Source organism: Acanthochromis polyacanthus, chromosome 5, assembly GCF_021347895.1.
Source record: "Acanthochromis polyacanthus isolate Apoly-LR-REF ecotype Palm Island chromosome 5, KAUST_Apoly_ChrSc, whole genome shotgun sequence".
NCBI classification, from domain to species: Eukaryota; Metazoa; Chordata; class Actinopteri; family Pomacentridae; genus Acanthochromis; species Acanthochromis polyacanthus.
This window is the reverse complement of record NC_067117.1, coordinates 28,559,171-28,573,917: the sequence shown is the minus strand read 5'-3', so window position 1 is coordinate 28,573,917 and position 14,747 is coordinate 28,559,171. Positions and strand designations below refer to the sequence as shown.

At 40.5% G+C, this 14,747-nt stretch overlaps 1 protein-coding gene across 4 annotated transcripts in view; it reads right to left on the bottom strand.

The window, feature by feature from the left end:
* Positions 1-7,323, bottom strand: part of lhfpl4a (LHFPL tetraspan subfamily member 4a) — a 44,359-nt gene extending 37,036 nt beyond the window's left edge. The window contains exon 1 of one of the 4 annotated variants that reach the window (XM_051948518.1): positions 6,021-7,323. In XM_051948518.1, coding sequence (XP_051804478.1) covers positions 6,021-6,426 — 406 coding nt within the window. In that variant the 5' untranslated portion in view covers positions 6,427-7,323. The remainder of the gene's footprint in view (positions 1-6,020) is intronic. The other 3 variants (XM_022219163.2, XM_051948517.1, XM_022219164.2) reach the window with 3 other exon arrangements.
* Between the last annotated feature and the right edge of the window lie 7,424 nt (positions 7,324-14,747).

Here is a 14,747-nt window from a genome sequence, read left to right as displayed (position 1 = left end):
GAACTCTATCCCCACCTCGGCTCCCGATCCCACGCCTGTTTAGTTGTGAGTTATCCCTGTTTATGTGTTTAGTTAAGCCTGTATTGCGGCCTGTTTAGTTCTTGCTCCTGTTTAGGTTTAGAGCCCTGTTCTGTTTATTTCTGTGCCTCCCGTGTGGAGTGTTTTACGTTGAACTCATTTATTAAATCATTAATTATCCACCTGCCTCTGAGTAGCTGCTTTTGGGTTCAAAAACCTCGGCCCCGTAGAAATGAAATGCGATGAAATAAGATTTGATTAGGTTTTGGCACAAATGAGTCCCGTCTTCCAAAAATTAAATTCCTCAATCACTAAACTACATTCTTAGTCTTGCATTAGGTTGATTTGCGACAAAAATATGTCAAATCAGCACATTTTTGCCATTTACTTGTAGCTTTTCTGTCACTTCTTTTTAGCCCACTGGTTTTATAATTAAATGGGCTAGAATTTGTAACCTTCGTAATCCAGAAAATGGAAAAGTTGAAGGCCACAGCATATATTCTAAAACCTAACCAAGCAGTTTTAGTGCCTGAACCTGAGAAAACTGAACGTAAAGACAAACGTCAGTCTCAATAATGGTCTCACATGCGACACTAATCCCGTTATCCTTAGTGTGGCCCATCTATCAACCCCAACCTCCTTTCTACACCAATGCTTTCAGTTTGTAACTTCTGATGCTCTACAGCACTTACAGTACTTAAATTCTCATTCTCCAGTACATGAAGAATCTATTGTTTGGAAATAAAGCTCTTAGTCTGATCATTTTCTTCAAATTTTGGAGCCAATGGTCGATCAGAGAACTTGTCTGTGCTGCACTAGTTTGCGTTGGCCTGTCAAAGTATCTATAGAGTCTGTTGTTTACAGATTGCCAACTTTTAAAATAGAAAAGACATAAAAAAAAGACCATTTATTCATTCACTGCTGCCTTCCAGAATGTCTGAACATGACAGAAATCCTTAAAACAATGAAGCCTACCATACAAAAAGTAATATTAAGTCTCAAGTGGCTGCACATTTACACCAGGATGCATCAAATGCAGAAATCCCAAAAGATAGTGTTAAAAATTACAAACAAATGTCACAACACTCTCAAGATTTGTTGTTTGTGTTTTCAGTGAAGCGTAAACCTGAGTGTGTTCTCAGTTTCACACCTCTGCTGATACTCCATGTGTTGTTGGGAAACACCAGCAGGCTCAGGGGAAGCTGAGAAGACTGAAGCAGATGAAGCAGAAGAAATTAATCAAGGGATGAAAGAAAGTAGTTGTGAGGCAGATACACTAATGTTGGGAATACAATTAAAGAAGGGAATGTAGGTGGGGAAAAAAGAAAGGGAGAAGAGCCAGTCTGAATAAACAGAGAATCCCATTTGAAATCTTCCTACACGTTATGTCAGCCTCCTCCAGAGGATGTCAGATGTAACCTTTGTGGCAGCGAAGGGGAGAAAACTCAACAACGCTAACAGGCATTAATGGTGAGGTAAGGGTTTGATGGAAATGCCATGTAGCGCCTCTCTTTTCACAACTGGAATGAAGACTTGAGCATCCAGAAACTACAGGGATCAATGCTGTTGAATTTAAATGACATTTTACTGCAGAAATACTGCTGGTTGCATCCCCTTTACATTTAGATACCGGTTGCTATTGATGCATTGGAACATGTATTTAATAAATGAATAATGAAATTTTCAGTTTAGGAATAAATGTCAGCATTAATTTGTAAATTAAAAAAATTATCCAAACTATTTGAAGTCAATCTGCACTGATTTTTTTTTTTAATGACTCGGGTTCTTTTTCTACTTTTATAATTTTAGTCATTGCTGTATTATCAGGTTTTATGGTTATATGTAGAGAATCACAACCCTTGGTTAAGATGAGCTTAGAGAAAGATGGCAGCCTTGTTATACAGTAAAAGTCCAAAGTAACACAAGACACATTTAACCAAAAACACCGTCTTTTCAAAACCTTATCCAAAGCACCTTTGTTCTTTAAATCTTTAAACGGGCATCTGGCTGTGACCCTGGTCTCTGGCGTGAGAATAGTTTTGTTTAGTCCGCCCACTTTGTATAACATAATAGTCTGGCTGCACCTCACAATCATTCTACTACAAGGGAAAAATGCACTGGCTTGTTTGTCAAATCAACCACAATCGTCTTCGGTGAAGCTAAGCAAAGGAAGCAACCTGGTATTTCCTCAAACTAGTCTTTTGGAGGAACATTTTCATGCCCTCTTCGGTCAAAAACAGTGAAACTTTCAATGCAATAAGTTGCTGCTCAGAGGTTGTTGCTCTTGCTTCCCGTAGTGAAGTGGATTTTGAAAACGGGAACTCCAATGGCAGGTTTTTACCCATAGTCTACATCCGGTTAGTCAGACTAGTGTAAATGCAGTGTGCTTTATTAACCCACCATCTACCCAGACCACCTTCTGCCAACTCTGATGCAGGTCATCAATGTGGCACTTCATTAAAAGAAAATGTTCCTTTTCAACAGCAAATACTTTGAAACATGACTGGGAAAAGTATTTAAAGTTACAGATGCATCACTTGTAGGAGTTGAAATGGGAAATACATCCACTGGACACTTTGAGTCACTTTAAGAGTTCTATTCTTTCACTTTCCTTCGTCATCCGTGCGTCACTGCTTTAGACTCTAAATGCTCCTCTATGTTCAACAGCACGTTGCTAATTTGTCTGGTCTGAGCAGATAGCACGTTTATTTCAACTCCTTCACAGGAAACGGCTTTCTGCTTTAAACTGTAAGCACATCAGTCCATTAAGTTAACACACATTCACACAACAACAGCTGCCAAGAAAGATACTGGCCCGCCATCAGGAGCAACCTGCGGTTCAAGGTCTTTCCCAAGGACACTTCTGCATGCAGGGTGACCCGTAATCTAAGCAGCAACCCTGCCAATAATGCACAACTTCTCTACCATATGAGCCAGAGCCAACCATACAGCTAGCCAAGATGTTCACTTCTGGGGTTTGAACACATTTTGGGTTTTATGTAACTGATTATAAAATGGCCATAACTCACCAGTGATAAGTCATAAAATTGTTTGTAATGAATGTTTATTGGAAATGTTGTCTAACTTTCCAATAGGTGAAAAAGAAACAATGAAAATTCAGTGAGTTACAGGTTAAATTCGTCATAATAAAAATGACTACAGCTACAGCCTAAAAGGTAGCTCAAGGGACCTATTCTCACTACTTTAATTTAACTTTACTTTTAATTAACTAATATCAACACAACATTAAATTTGATATATATTCTCATATGCAAATATAACTTTGCTAAATTTGGACCACACAGCAAAGCTTCTGCCATTACGTCCACCCTTAAACTCTGCTGAGGCTTTGCTAATGTTTCACATCCATCCTCTGGATGTGGCCGAGGTTGCTTTATGAGGAGACGCTGACTCAGTTTATGCTGATGCGATGGGCTCCACTGAGCCTATTTAAAAGCTCCCTGGACACACAACTGTGTTTAATAATGTTGCCTAATAGCTTGAGGCAACACTTGATGAGAAAACATGCTGCTGTACACAAAGACCTCGATCACGAGACAGCCAGCAACGGTCACAGAGAGGACACGGGTAAGCTGTGAATTCACCGAACGCCCCATACCTGATCACAGTCAAATTGACAGGTCTTTTTTTTTAGACTGGTGAATCTTTATTGAGTTGGCCATGTGCAAAATCTTGGGTCAAAGGTAATAGTTTTTGGTTAAAAATTCCCAAAGAAAGTGGGGTCATGTCCTTTTTTCTATTTTTTCTTTGTGCAAGTCTGCAGATCCACGATTGAAGTATCATAACTTGAGAAATAATGCAGCTACAGTCCTGACATTTTTGAGGCCAGTTGATATGTACAAGTGATCTTAAATAGTGCAACCTTGCTTTGACAGAGTAATACAAACCAATTATATGATGGTGCAAATTTGGTTAAAAAAAATGTCCATGTCATTTTTTAAATTCCAATATTCCACCTACCACAAAACCTTGATTTGTTACTCAAAGAGGTTGCTTTTTTCCCTGTGATTGGCATCAATAAGAGCTTTAAACATGCAGTCTTATGCATACTTTATAATTAATTTGGTGAATTAAGGTGGAATGACTCATAATATCGGCTAATCACAACTATAGCATGATTCATGTTAATGTGTTTACGTTCAGTCAACACGAAGCGCTTTGGTTTAGCTTAGATTATTCACTTGGTTAAAACTGGGGAAAGTAAAAGCTGCCCACTTTGTTAACCAAAGTGTTTGAATTATCCAAAACCTGACAGAAAAAGAAGATACGGGAAACAAACTCTAGTATTCAGTCAAAGTCCAGCTTCCTCTCCATAGATTTGTGCTACAGAAAGTTGTTAGAATTTTAGACCTGAGGAAAAGAAACTGACAAGTTAACCTAAAGGCTGGGAAATAATTTACCAGTGTAGGATGGAATTTCTGGGACTTTTTTTAGCTCCACATTTTCCCTTCTCTATCTATCGGGTTTTGAATCCATCTGTCTGTGGCTCTTTTTGTTTTCGTGCCTTTCCCCTCTGAGAGTCAGATAAAGTTGATGCTTTCTAAAGGTCCTGAGTCCGCCTCCATCCACAAGACTCCGACTGCCTTGCAGGAAGAAATAATCTAGCCATCAATACCTCCTCCCAGATAATGTCAGCCCTTCCAGACCGATGCACATTTAACCCCCACCCTCTCCCTCTTCACACGCAAACATCTCTGCGTTACCCTTTCAGTGCAGAAGCTCGGAGTGATGATTTGTGAGATAATCGTGCCGAGAGCAGAGAGGAAAACTCAATAAACCTCCAATTAAAGCTCATATCTTGAACACGGTGAAACCCATCTCCCACTTGCCACCAACGCTGGCACACTGTCTCTTCAAACACATTTGAGACCAGTTTCATCTGCATCACGTCAAGTTAATTAGCAGTTTGTGTGATTAGGGAATTCGCCGGGGGATTCTTTGATGTCGGCTGAGCTGGTGGGAGACACTTGTAGACTCCACCTGAACTGATACAATCTGTTCAACGCTCTGATGGCAGAGTTTGGGAATGAATGGAGGTAACTGCTACAACATCTGCCAGCGTATGTGTACATGAAGCACCGCAAAAGAAGATTAGAAGTCCAAACTCAAGCAAGAATCTCCCAGAAAATGATCAATACTGACAAAGCTTCATCAACATAATCCCCCCAACACTGATGGAAACAGACTCTTTCCACCAATGCATCCCTCTCTAATCTACTTAGCTCTGACTATCTGACAGTTTATTGCACCTCCTAATACAATTACACACACAATGCAGCCTTTACACAGCATTTGTTCCGCTTTTGCACAGGCGAACGAAGGCACTGAGTGGGGATATATTACTGGAATGCATGTGCAGATCATGCATAATGTAGGCTAATCTGGGAGGCAGATATGGCAACCGAAATAGAAGCAGTGATCTTTGATGCAACGCTGCTGAAGTAATTTCATTATCATAATTCCACACAATTACATATACTGACACTTTCTTTCAACCAGGAATGAAAAACAACAGCTAGTGTCAGAACGATGGTTTTGGGAAGACCAGAGTCTGACATCAAGGCTTTTAAAAAGGCTTTTTGTTGATGACTGATGACTATTATAATTTTAGTTTGATAATGACACGCAGACTCTCAAGTGATGATCCTGAACGCCTCACAAGACTTTCAGATGGATTTCTGGAGATCTGATTTTGATATTTGCTCCCCATCAAGAGCAGGATCACATTTCAGCTTAACTGTAAGCTCTAGAGCACCTGTGTGCTCAAAGAGGAGACAGTCCATCGTGCGCAGAATGACCAATGCGCTCCTGTGGAGACCCTGGATGGTGGCATTTAAGAAAGAGACCAAATGTTGGTTAGAACACATGGGGATCCTGATATTCCTCTTCTCGAGGGATTCCAACACCCCAAAAGCCTCGAAGGACTCCCCTCCTTCAATCATCCCCCCCAAAAACAACCCCAAAGGGTCCTCCGTCCTTACCGCATAGCAGCTGCATCCAGGCGCACGTCTTGTAGACCGTGGCGGTGTTGCAGAAGAAGAAGAGCGCGAAGAAGCCGATGCAGGAGAGGATGAGCACCATGGACATGAGCACGAAGACCGACGCAGCCTTGAAGGCTCCTGAAGGGATGGAGGCGAAGTCGGAGAAGCTGCCCTGGCACAAGAGCTCCCGGTTGGAGTTGCCGTTGCCCACGCAGTAGTGGAACAAGCCGAAGTATCCGGCTTGTGGCGTGCTGACGCTGTCGCCGATCCAGTATGGCTGGATGAAGACCACCACGTTGATGATGGCCAAGCAGATGGTGAAAATGGCCCACAGGACCCCGATGGCCCGGGAGTTGCGCATGTAGTTGTCATGGTAGATTTTGGAGGCTTCCTGCGATGGCAGCATTTTTTCTCTCCCACCCCCAACCCCTCCTGTGTCAACCTGGTGTCCTCTCTCCTCTGGATCCTCCTCTATTTTCGGGAATAGAGCAGGAAAGGAAATTATTGTACAAAAAGAATGTAATAGCAATCCTCCTGCAACAAATGTCCAAAAGGTCCAGTGAAAGGTCCAGTGACGCGTCCTTCCTTCTCTTCTCGAACCAACCAGCAAATCCAGATGTTGATCTTTTTTTTTTCAAATTAAAAAAAAAAATGGTCTCACATCCACACGCCCTCCCCCCTCCTCTCCTCCTCTTTTCCTTCCCCCCTTCTGATCAGTCAATCAGTTCAGTCTCGAAGCGTGATTCACCTGACAGGCTCCTCTCAGCGCGTAAAGATCCGACAGTCGAGCTCCCGGAGCCGCTCAGAGCCTCCACGGACGGTCGGGACGAGCAGCATCGTCTCCTGTCGGCTCCTTCACCTCCTCCTTATAATCTAACGGTGATCTGTCCGCTCTGCTTTGCGTTCAGAACCAAAAAGGCTTCACTGACAAGACGCGACGGCTCCGTGGAGTTTCCCCGAGGTGATGGTGGTGATGATGAATCCTCCGAAAAGGAACAGAGCTCCAGCAGAAACAAGCACTGGCGCAGCCTTTGACATGCTCCTCTCAATAAAACACGACAAAAAAACACAGAGAAAATTTTACCCTGTGTGCTGGAAAAACGTGTGTAAATATATATAAATCAGTGGTCCAACGCTGTGCGCACCGACGAGCCCATGACTGTGGCTGCTGTGGCTCCTCTTCCTCTCTAATACGCTCCGTTTGCTTCTGTCTCCTCATGCTGCCTCCCCAACCACCTCTAAACACACACAAAACACACACACACTCACACATTTTTGTGATTGCACAAACCAACAGAGACACGCACAAACACACACTCTCCCTCCACAGCCACAATCACACACGCACCACTGCTCAAATGATTGCTGACATGAATAAAGGGCAGGAAGTGTAAATATCTCTTAAATTTTAAAGACAGCAAAGTTTAAGGAAGTGACATTTAAATTATTATTTTTAAATGTAAAGCTGAAATACAGCAAAGAAGAGCCCCAGAAACTGTGAAGATCACGGTGATGGTCAGTTCAAAGAAAGAAAATAAGCAAAATCTGTTAAAAGCTGCTCAAATAATACCTTTCTTTTATATATGTATGCAAAAATGGAAATTTGTTGACCAATGTGAGGTAGACATCAGGGCTAATTGGTTCTTTATATTAAGGAAAATGACACTGTTATTGCTAAATATTAGATTTTTTTCTTATTCTGACTTTACATGTTCAGCTCTTGACAATAGTATAAATTTGAATCTGTTTAACATCAGAACAGCTTGATTATACCGAGCTGCATATTAAAAGATTACAGTGAGACATGCTCTAATGCAGCTGATTCACACAGGGTTGGATATGTTTGTAATTTGACTTTCACAATCTTCTGCATAAATTAATATCATGATTAACTTATATTCCCCATGAGAATAAAGCAGTCCTCCGAGACTAATAAAATAGATTATGCCTGGGTAACTGCAATGCAACTTGTTCTACTAGATTCAGCTCACTCTTAAGACTATATATACACACACACTCAACAAAAATATAAATGCAACACTTTTGTTTTTGCTCCCATTTTTTTATGAGATGAACTCAAAGATCTAAAACTGTTTCCACATACACAATATCACCATTTCTCTCAAATATTGTTCACAAATCTGTCTAAATCTGTGATAGTGAGCACTTCTCCTTTGCTGAGATAATCCATCCCACCTCACAGGTGTGTCATATCAAGATGCTGATTAGACACCATGATTAGTGCACAGGTGTGCCTTAGACTGCCCACAATAAAAGGCCACTCTGAAAGGTGCAGTTTTATGTAAGGCACACCTGTGCACTAGGGGCTGCACAGTGGAGTAGTGGTTAGCACTTTCAACTTGCAGCAAGAAGATCCCTGGTTCAAATCCCTGCCTGGACCTGGGATCTTTCTGCATGGAGTTTGCATGTTCTCCCTGTGCATGCGTGGGTTTTCTCCGGGTACTCCGGCTTCTTCCTACAGTCCAAAAATATATACTGAGGTTAATCGATTACTCTAAATTGTCCGTAGGTGTGAATGTGAGTGTGATTGTGTGTCTGTATAAGTAGCCCTGTGACAGACTGGTGAGCTGTCCAGGGTGTCCCCTGCCTTCACCCGAGTCAGCTGGGATAGGCTCCAGCACCCCCTGCGACCCTAGTGAGGATAAAGCGGTGTATAGAGAATGGGTGAATGGACACCTGTGCACTAATCATGGTGTCTAATCAGCATCTTGACATGGCACACCTGTGAGGTGGGACGGATTATCTCAGCAAAGGAGAAGTGCTCACTATCACAGATTTAGACAGATCTGTGAACAATATTTGAGAGAAATGCTATGTGGGAAAAGTTTTAGATCTTCGAGTTCATCTCATAAAAAATGGGAGCAAAAACAAAAGTGTTGCGTTTATTTTTTTTGAGTCTCTCTCTCTCTCTCTCTCTCTCTCTCTCTCTCTCTCTCTCTCTCTCTCTCTCTCTCTCTCTCTCTCTCTCTCTCTCTCTCTCTCTCTCTCTCTCTCTCTCTCTCTCTCTCTCTCTCTCTCTCTCTCTCTCTCTCTCTCTCTCTCTCTCTATATATATATATATATATATATATACATATATATATATATATATACATATAGTGTTTTCATTATATTTTCTATTGGAAGAAGGGAAGGCAAGTTTATTTGTAAAGCATAATTCATACACAAGACAATTCAAGATGCTCTACGATGGCGAAGAAATACATCGCAGAACTTTATAAAGATGATTTAAAAGTAGACATTAAGACATTAAAATCATAAAAGTTCCTTAAAAATCAAGAAAACAGATTTGATAGCTAAGAGAAAGTTACATTAAACAACATGGTTTTGAGGCCTGATTTTAAAAAGTCGACCATTTAAGCAGACCTTCAGGAACTTTCAGGAAGTTTATTCCACAGGTGAGGAGCATAAAAGCCGAATGTTGCTTCACTGTTTTTAGTTCTGATTGTGGGAACACACAATAAACCTGTCGCTGATGACCCGAGGGCTCTGGCTGCTTCATATGGAGCTAACAAGTCCAGGATGTATTTTCATTCAAGACCATTCAGTGCTTTGTAGACCAGCAGCAACATTTTGAACTGGGCCTCTTGTCAGGTCATCATTGTAAATGAGAAATTGTTCTCAACAGATTTTACCTGTTAAAATAAAGAATTTACAAGAACTCTATCCTTTGACTAGTCAGAAACCAGAGTGGAAGAAATCAGTCATGAATAGGTTTGACCTTTTCCTATTCTTAAAGGGAAACTCTGTAGATTTTACCAGGTAAAGTATGGTACCAGGTGTTGGGTTGTGCTAATGTACACTAGTGTTCAAAAGTTTGGAGTCACTTAGAAATGTACTTATTTTTGAAAGAATAGCAATTTTTTTTCAATGAAGACAACATTCAATTAATCAGACAAACAGTGTAGACATTGTGGTAAATAATTATTCTAGCTGAAAATGGATGATTTTTAATGGAATATCTACATCGGGGTACAGAGGAACATTTCCAGCAACCATCACTCCTGTGTTCTAATGCTACATTGTGTTAGCTAATGGTGTTGAAAGGCTCACTGATATTTAGAAAACCCTTGTGCAATTATGTTAGCACATGAATTAAAGTGTGACTTTTCATGGAAAATGTGAAATTGTCTGGATGAATCCAAACTTTTGAACAGTAGTGTATAGGTAAAAGGGTTTAAATAAAACCTCCAAAATCAGCTGTGTAAAGTCTGATAAATGACCTTAAGTGATGCTACTTGAGTCAGCATCAGTTTCTTCTCAAGACAGCAGGTATGAAAAGTGAAGAAATCTGTTGGGGGCAGGGCCGGACTGGGAAAGAAATTCAGGCCGGGAGATTTCCAATCAGTCAGGCCACTTCCGCCACCGCAAGGTGTCACGTGGGACAATGCACCAAAAGTTTGTTTTTTTCCTTCCAAAAATATGCCTTTTACAGTTATGTTATAGCAATTACAACACTACTAAACAGACAGTAAGTCTATTAAACACAACCATAACGACAGCTCCATACAGTCCAGTATTTTTCTCTTCTGTAATGTCTTCACTACCCTCACCAATTTTTCCAATGTTATCCTTTTCCTATTATTTATATAGCATGTGGAATTAAAAAAATATATATTATTTTGTCAGCAAATCATTTAGATGTCAGCTGGTCATAGCTAATAGTATATGCAAACACCAATGTTCATTTTATAACTGAAAATTGTAAGTCAAGTTGCAACTGACAAAATGAAACAAAGTTTTCTAATATAGCCAAGCAAATCAATAATATACCAATCATTTTTTATTATATTTTGGAGTTGAAGTCTGATGATGCATTTGTGAGAAGAACCGACCGTTTGTAAACTTACTTGAAGTAAGGGTGCTCCATAATCTTCGCTCCTTCCCATGGGCGTAACCACCATCTCAGAAGTGAGGGGGACAAATTTTTCAGAGCAATTTATCATTCTCTTACATTTAATTGCACCGTCCTTAGTGGGTAAAGAACCACACAATCCCTAACAGCCACAGTACAATACCAGGGGACCAACTAGACTAGTACTTTAAACTATAAAACTTTAAACTATAAAATCTAAAGTTTTAGTGGCCAAACTCTAGTTGAGTTGACAACAATGTCCCTTGAACATCTACTGGACAAGTAGCCAAAGGTGCCAAACACTGAACATGAAATGATCAGTACTGCCTGGTTTCTCCCTGCAATAGATATCTTATTTTCAGGAAGTTATAATCTCTCCTTACCTGTAAAGACCCTACATCCTTGTCCCTGCTGCTGGCCTCTGATCCATCTCCTCCCTGACTCTGCTCTTTCTGTTATGGCAATAAACATAAAAAATGTGGTAAGAAAAATTCCGAAATAGCATTAGGAAGAGTAAAAACTGCAGTAGAATTTAACCTCAAAATCACTTTAACCCATAGATACATATTTTTTTCTCAGCCACTTATATATTTTTTTCACCTCTGCAGACCCTGCATGGTCAACATTACTGCTGGCCGCTGCCTCTGGTCCATCTCCTGCCTGACTCTGCTCTTTGTTATGGAAATAATCATTAAAAAATCTGAAAATCAAAATTCTGAGATAGAATTAGAAAGAGGAGTAAAAAATAGTTGTAAAATTATACCATAGATAGCCTATTCTTTTTTTCTCCTCCCTGACTCTCCTCTTTTGGGACCAAAAGACTTAAATACATGGAGAGCAATTGTGAGCACATCTTCTGCCCAGAAATGAAAGAGGACTGGGTTTATTCCAAGAATAAACTAATTAGCAGTAATGTAACAGAGGCAACCACATTTAAATTATTGTTAACTAGCTTAACATATTGATATATTGCCACGTTTTACCTTGTCATCATTTAGCTAACAGGTCTAACATTGTTTGCATCCAACAAGGTCACACAACTTACACGGTTTGTTTGGAAAAAACTGTGTAAAGTTTTTTGCTTCTTGCTGGTTCTGGCTGGTTTGCTAAACATTACTCCAGACGCACGTTCAGCACTGCTCAGCACAGCAGCACGTCTCCTCTGGAACACCTGCGTTCGCATGCGCTCATGGTGCATTCAAAGACGGCTCGGGAAAACACGTTACTGGATGCTAATAACGGGTTTAGCTGTTGTAACGGCTGAAAAAAGTGCGGGAGACAGAGGGGACAGATGTGAAAAGTGCGGGGGACACGTCCCACGCGTACTCCGCGTCCGTTACGCCCATGCTCCTTCCACTCTCTCGCCTCACTCTCATATAACCGCTCTGCAGTGCATGCTTCCCCGTTTTCGCCATAGATATATATCTATGGTTTTCGCTATGAAGGGGCGGGCCATAAAGCAACTAACCAATCATGGCACGTTTCTTCTAAAAAATGTCACTTTGACCAATCCTTATCCTTCTGATTTAGAGCTCAGAGCACTTGCTTTGTGTGAGTGACAGGAGGGTGGGCGTGTACTCTGTAAGGCTTCTAGCGCTGCTGTCTCTCGCCTGTCTGCCAAAAAGCCGATCAACTTTTTTCATTGGCCTGCCAGTCCGTGGCTGGCCTGTCCAGGCAGGCCAATAAGGAGGCAGGCCACCAGGAAAAGTCCCGCCTCTCCCGATTGCCAGTCCGGCCTGGTTGGGGGTGAAGTTCAAAAGTAGTTCCTCATGTCATCCATTACTCGGGCAAATTGTTACACCAGAGAATATTCGTCTGCAATGTCATCATCAGTTTTACCAATATAATAACAAAGTTGATTACATGTAATGTGACATGTATTGGTGTATTGGCTATGCAGACTTGAGGGGGACCAGCAGCTTTCACATCACACAAAAGCAGACAAGCCTTTGGTGTCAGAAACCTCAGCCAAACAGACACCAACATAATCACTCAAACAAATGCTCCTTCATCACTCTGTACACATGAACAAAAAACATCTTTAAATCTGATTCCATCACCTGCCTTACAGTGACAGAGGAGCCCATGTGGAAACCAGGAAGTAGACAAAAGTCAGCCATGATGCTACAGGTGGTTTAAATCCCCTCAATCAGAGGCTGAAACATGGGAGGAGTCCACCCAGTTCTATAGTGGTGTGTTCAGGAGCTGTCAGGAAATACCAAACTCACCTGAGGACAACTGTTGCTACTGCATTAGAATTAGACTTCACACACATTCTGCCTCTGCTAACTAGGCAACCACAAGTCACACTAGTAAATCAATTACTAAACATAGAACAACATCAAATGTTCTAACAAATAAAGAAACAAAAAGCTCTTTCAAAAGTCACTGACCACTTCACTCTAGGTTTCCCTCATCAGTCTTCCCCAATATTATTCAGTCAACAAATCTCAAAAGCCCATTTTTGGTTGTACTGGAGGTCCATAGAAAAGGCCAAAAGTGTATAAAATTTTTAATTATATTTGATATTAGAAATTTGCATGCATATAGAGGTGAATTATGGCCCTTCCAGCATTCCATACTGTAACTTAATATTTTATTTCATTTTGGTGCCATATAAACATATTCAAAGCTGTGAATTATAAATATTTTACACTTTTAAAAACTCTGTCTGTGCAACATCAGGTTTCCTGCATCTACAAGAATGTAAGCAATATCATTATTTTTCAACTTACGGAGAAATCTGCACAAGTTTATATTGTACTATCATACCATACTATTAGTATTTCTGCTCATGAACAAATCAGTAAAATATCATCAGTATGTGCAACATTGCTATTTCTACAACTAGAGGAATTTTAACAGTCTGAACCAGCACGCATGCACGTTTTTTTTGTTTCTTCATTCTTCTACTGGTATTTGTTTAATTATTAGCTGTTGTAACAATGCAAATTTCCCCACTGTGGGATTAATAAAGGCTTATCCTGTTGTTTTGTATCATATCATATTGTATTGCATCTTATTGTATTTTCTTAACTTTTGACAGCCTAAAAAAACATTTTGCTATGTGAACCACACGCAAACAAAGGTAATATTTCATAATCCACAGCCTGCAGAGTCTAGACAGCATAAAAAGCATCGTCTGTCTGTGTGAAACACTACATAGTAATCAGAGCTCTGTAAAAAGCTGCACTTTTTCGGCTTTTGATGATGTGTAAAGCACTTCAAGACAAGATAAACATCTATGTTAGGGTTAAAATTAGGTTTGTCTGTCTATTTGTCTTTTAGCAACATTACTTAAAAACGGATTTCGATGATTTTTTTTAGGGAACCAGAACCAATTGATTAGATTTTGGCAGTGATACGGCTTATAGTCTGGATCCACGGATTTGTCGAAGAGTTCTGTATCATTGCAACAATGCAGCACGGCCACACTGTAACCATGACAACAAGTGAACACTACGTCAGCTGCCTGCTGACGATCACAATTGCGATCCTACAACAAATCAACCGTTGCAGACCATGAATTTAAAAAAAAAAAAAAAAGATTTCATCCATCGGAAATCACCATCGACTGAACAGCCTTGGCAGAGTACTGCCCTCTCTGAGTGCTTTTCTTGTTGTAATTGGAGCACCCCAAGAAGAAACACGTTTTTGGTTTTTGATGATGTATAAAATGTCTTAAGTCATATTATTTGAACTTCAGAGCATTTAATTGGCTTTAGGTAGCGTTTTACATTGAAATTCTGATTTAATTGAAGTGTGTCTATACAGAGGAGAATTTTGGCACTTTGTACTTCCCATACTGAGTCCAATCATCAGCCTCAGCACACGTCATTTAAAGGGGGGGA